The 4,129-nt window shown below is 31.3% G+C and overlaps 1 protein-coding gene across 4 annotated transcripts; it reads right to left on the reverse strand.

The window, feature by feature from the left end:
• On the reverse strand, positions 626-4,071 carry LOC107622450 (B3 domain-containing transcription factor VRN1-like). Of its 4 annotated transcripts, none has more exons than XM_016324339.2 (7): positions 3,843-4,071; positions 3,485-3,570; positions 3,190-3,273; positions 2,190-2,343; positions 1,624-2,080; positions 1,327-1,472; positions 626-1,076 (listed from the first exon to the last, which is right to left on the reverse strand). In XM_016324339.2, exons 4-7 carry the CDS (start codon positions 2,253-2,255, stop codon positions 828-830), a joined length of 918 nt encoding a protein of 305 aa, XP_016179825.1. In that variant the 5' UTR covers positions 2,256-2,343; positions 3,190-3,273; positions 3,485-3,570; positions 3,843-4,071; the 3' UTR covers positions 626-827. The 4 variants fall into 4 exon arrangements, with proteins under 4 accessions (XP_016179825.1, XP_016179826.1, XP_020969264.1 ...); XM_016324340.2 differs by having other exon boundaries at positions 3,190-3,270; positions 3,843-3,988; XM_021113605.1 differs by lacking the exon at positions 3,485-3,570 and having other exon boundaries at positions 3,843-3,988.

Raw genomic sequence — 4,129 nt, forward strand, 5'->3', positions numbered from 1 at the left:
CCTTTTAGTTAAAAAAAATAATTATATGTTCTTCTTTTCTAATAACTCCACTTTTGACAATAGTTTCTTTTGTCCAATAATATTTTTAGTTGTACAAAGTAACATAAATTTCCAAAACTTATATATCAAATAATCTTTTAGCAACCAAAAGAAAAAGTGAATTAATAGTTTGTCTTTATAGGGTTTATCCGTTTAGGCATATTAATTCACTAATCTGAATAAATAAAGTTAATTTTATGCATTTTAAAAATACTTAATTTTAATTTCTATAAAAAATTTATCTAGATATAAGTTCAAATATTTCTAAACCTATAACTAAAANTTTATTTTAAAAAAAAAAACTCTGTAAATAAAAGTGATATACAAAAAAGGACACTGTTAAAAGATGCTCAGAACTCAGAAGTACAACATGGACACTCGTGAAGTGAAGCTTGTTAAATCTTAGATGTTGGATTCTCATACAGTAACTGTGATTCTCACATTTTAAGGACACTATAGTAAAATTGCGTCCTTCTTTTCAACTGTTGAAATTACTACCCTACCCTTTCTTTTGACATCCCTTTTTCCAGTTCCTATATAAATTGTTGCTAAACCCTTCACTTAAATGCGTGTGCTTTAAATTGAATGACTCAAATGCTGATATTCACATTCATCAAATCTTTAACATGAAAGGTAAAAAAATGCAGCCAATGACATGTAACAGGAAGATTATTACATGATGATGATATAAGTCCTGGAGGTTTTGCAGATTACATTGGAAAAAAAAAAAGTGATACCTATTCAAAGTTAAGAAAACTAACACACTAGCAGAGTCCCAAATGGATTGCTTAGGAGTGACATCTAAAGAAGTGAACATCAAACTCTGAATTTTTCATGTTGATCAGCTCAAAGATGCAAACATCTCCAGCTTGCAATTCACTTGCTTTAGCAAACAAGTTCCACCCGGTGGACAACCGGATTGATTCCTTTTTTGTTACATAAGGCAGCAACTTCAAAGGCCACAATTTATCTCTAAACCTTACCATGGCAAACTGCTTTTGCTTCAGGTACTTTTTGACAAAGTCAATTGGTACATTCTGCATCAAAGTTACATTTTCTTTATAGATAACCAACTTATGACATGTAATAAACTCACAGCTGTAGTAATATACTCCTCCTGTTTCAAAATAAGTGTCTTTTCACTTTTTTGTTCATTGAAAAATTAATATATCTAGACAAACCCTTTATCCAAATACATTACTTTTTCAATGAATCGAAAATTGAATGCAACTTAGTTTGAAACAGAGGGAGTATCTGTTTTATTGCTTGATATTAACACCATCTTACCGGTCTGCTTTGGTCCAGAAATTTTTTCGTTACATTTATGATGAAAAACGGATTTTTTGAGGTGAATTTCTCAGCTTCCTTCAGAGTACCACTTGTTTCAGCGAGGGGACTTTTAACCTTTGAAGTTGTTTGAGTTTCCTTTCTATCTGTAGCATCCCAACAAATCCACATAGTTTAATAACACAATCAGTAGCATTTTTTTATGTTAATGCATAATTGAACAACATGTTTATGTTAATGCATAATTGACCACAAAACCTCTGTTGTATCCGAAAAATAGAAAATGAAAATGCATACCACCATCTAATTCTTTTTCAATGGATGTTGATGTTGACTTCAAAAAACTTGTCCCTTGAGACTGATTACCATTCCTTTGGTTAAGCTGAGACTTTGGTGATTTCCTTCTATTGTTTTGTCGTTGAGGCATTTCATCGAACGCTTGAACTTCTTCATCACTGATCTCAATAATGTTAACCTTTTCTTGTTGATTAACATTGACAGGATACTCTATTTCAAGGCCACTCTTGTCACAAATTTGAACCCCCAATTTGGAATTTCCATTATATTCAAACTTCAACACATACCCATGATTTATAGAGTAATATTTAACAAACTCTTTCCAACCATTTTCAAACACAACATCAGCATCATGCATAGTCCAATCTACTTTCCATTCAGTTCCATTTGGAGGCTTGAGAAACACAGGCTTTGGTAAAGAAGCACCATATTTTCTACTGAAATTCTTTGGGAGTTTCTGCAAAGAACTTAATCAATGTTAGCATGCATAGTCAAACACTTCGAATTAATAAATGAAGGAAAAAAAAAAATAAAGATGCTGCTTAGGTACGAATAAATATTCTTACAAGTATCCCTTGTTGAAGAGATTGTGAGATTATAATCTTGAAGAAAAGGACTGGTTTGGATGTCATGGATGGTGTGTGAGAAACTGAGAATGTAATTATTTTGTTTTACTAGGACTGGACCCGGTTTGTGACGGATCTTGCTGATTCAGGCCCACTGGATTGCATTTCCGGATTGCAACAATACAATGTGCAATCCAACACCAAAGGGAAGGAAACACATTACAACACAACTATTGGAAATAAGATAGCATGATATAATGTGCTGTGTGACTTTAACCAATTCATGGAAACAATACATGCGTAACCATTTTCAATTTGAGCTAATCTGGTACATTCTTTTTTTCCTTCTAATTTTTATTGTGTAAAAAAGACTAATTATTTATTTCCAATTTCGAGGGCGATTATGCCTATCATGATAAAATATATGCAATCAAAGATGGCACCAACAAAAAAAAAAAAAAAGGAAAAAATTGGAATTCAATTATGCAATAAATGTTAAAGTTTACTTGTTCCATATTGATGATTATAAAATAAGATGTCAAAATTTTCAACTAAAGTCTTATTTGGGTGAACTTCTAAGAAAACATCTTTTTTCGAGTTATTTTTTTTAAAAGATTTTATGGATAAGTAAAAATAATTTTATGTTTGAATATTTCATACAAAAAGATCTTTTTATTTATCAATTATTTTTTGGTATAACAATATAAAAGTACTTTTTTGTTTATTTATTACGTGAAAAATATCTCAAAAAAAAATTGTTAATTACAGCTTCTCAAAAAAAATATTTTTTTTTATTTTTCTACTGCTTTTACTTGTACTACTAGAAATTTGCCAAAGACAGTAAAAAATAAAAACTCTTTTTTTTAACAATGGCGCCCAAACAAGTACTAATAGTAGTTCCTTAAAAGACATACAAAATTTACTTTTCATCACATAACACAATCACAAATCAGAGGGACAAGAAGATCAAGCACACAACCCCTTGACCATCAAATATTACCTTATAGCTGTTCAACTGAGTTATTGTACTTAAAGAATGATGGCTGGGTCCCTTCAGCAGGTGAATTATTGGTACTTCAGCCTTCTGGCAATAAGTTAGACAATAATTGAATCAGAAAAAAATTGAAAGAAAGTGGTTAATGGAAGTAATACATCCTTAGCACAGAAGAATAACACTTAATGAAGGAATGGAACTGGGGAAAAGAAGAAGACAGCATAGTAATTACAAAATATTAGGCAAATTTCAATATGTACACACATTATTACGGTCATAATTATATATCTAGAATCATCACCTTATTCAGGGATCTATGGTATACATGACATCTTGATTTTCAAGAGAGGAGTATGTACAACCAATACAGATTCTGGATTTGGGATCCTGAAATCGAAGTAACATAAAAATACATAACTTTAAAGAACACCAAGATATCATTAAACATGATTCAATCGCCAGAGCTACTATTAGCTAGGTTCAGTTCAAAACGGTTCTTTTTTTTTACTTTCTTCTTTATAAAATAAAATCGCATAAAAGATCAAGAAGCTTCTTCTTCTCTCACCACGATCACAGAGAACACCGGAAGTTGAAAAACACACAAAGAAATGCACTAATCACATGCTTCACGTAAGGAAAGAGACTTGAAAAGTGGTTACCTTAATTTGTTGTGTGGCAAAAGAATGTGGAAAATGGCGTGGTTACTGTAAGGAGAGAGAGTTGTAATGGAATTGAACCAGAAAATGTGAGAGTGAAGTGTTAAGGGACGCAGTCTTGGTGCATATTATGGGAAAAGCTCCAAATGATCCTGCACTAAGCAAAATAAATAACTTAATAAAATAAATAAATAAATAAATCTTCTAACTATCTATCCATCCATCCATCCATCCATCCATCCATCCATCTATTTTAATTATATAAAAACTAAAGTGAGACTGCGTAATGC

The sequence above is a fragment of the Arachis ipaensis genome, chromosome B10 (genome assembly GCF_000816755.2).
Source record: "Arachis ipaensis cultivar K30076 chromosome B10, Araip1.1, whole genome shotgun sequence".
Taxonomy (NCBI): Eukaryota; Viridiplantae; Streptophyta; class Magnoliopsida; order Fabales; family Fabaceae; genus Arachis; species Arachis ipaensis.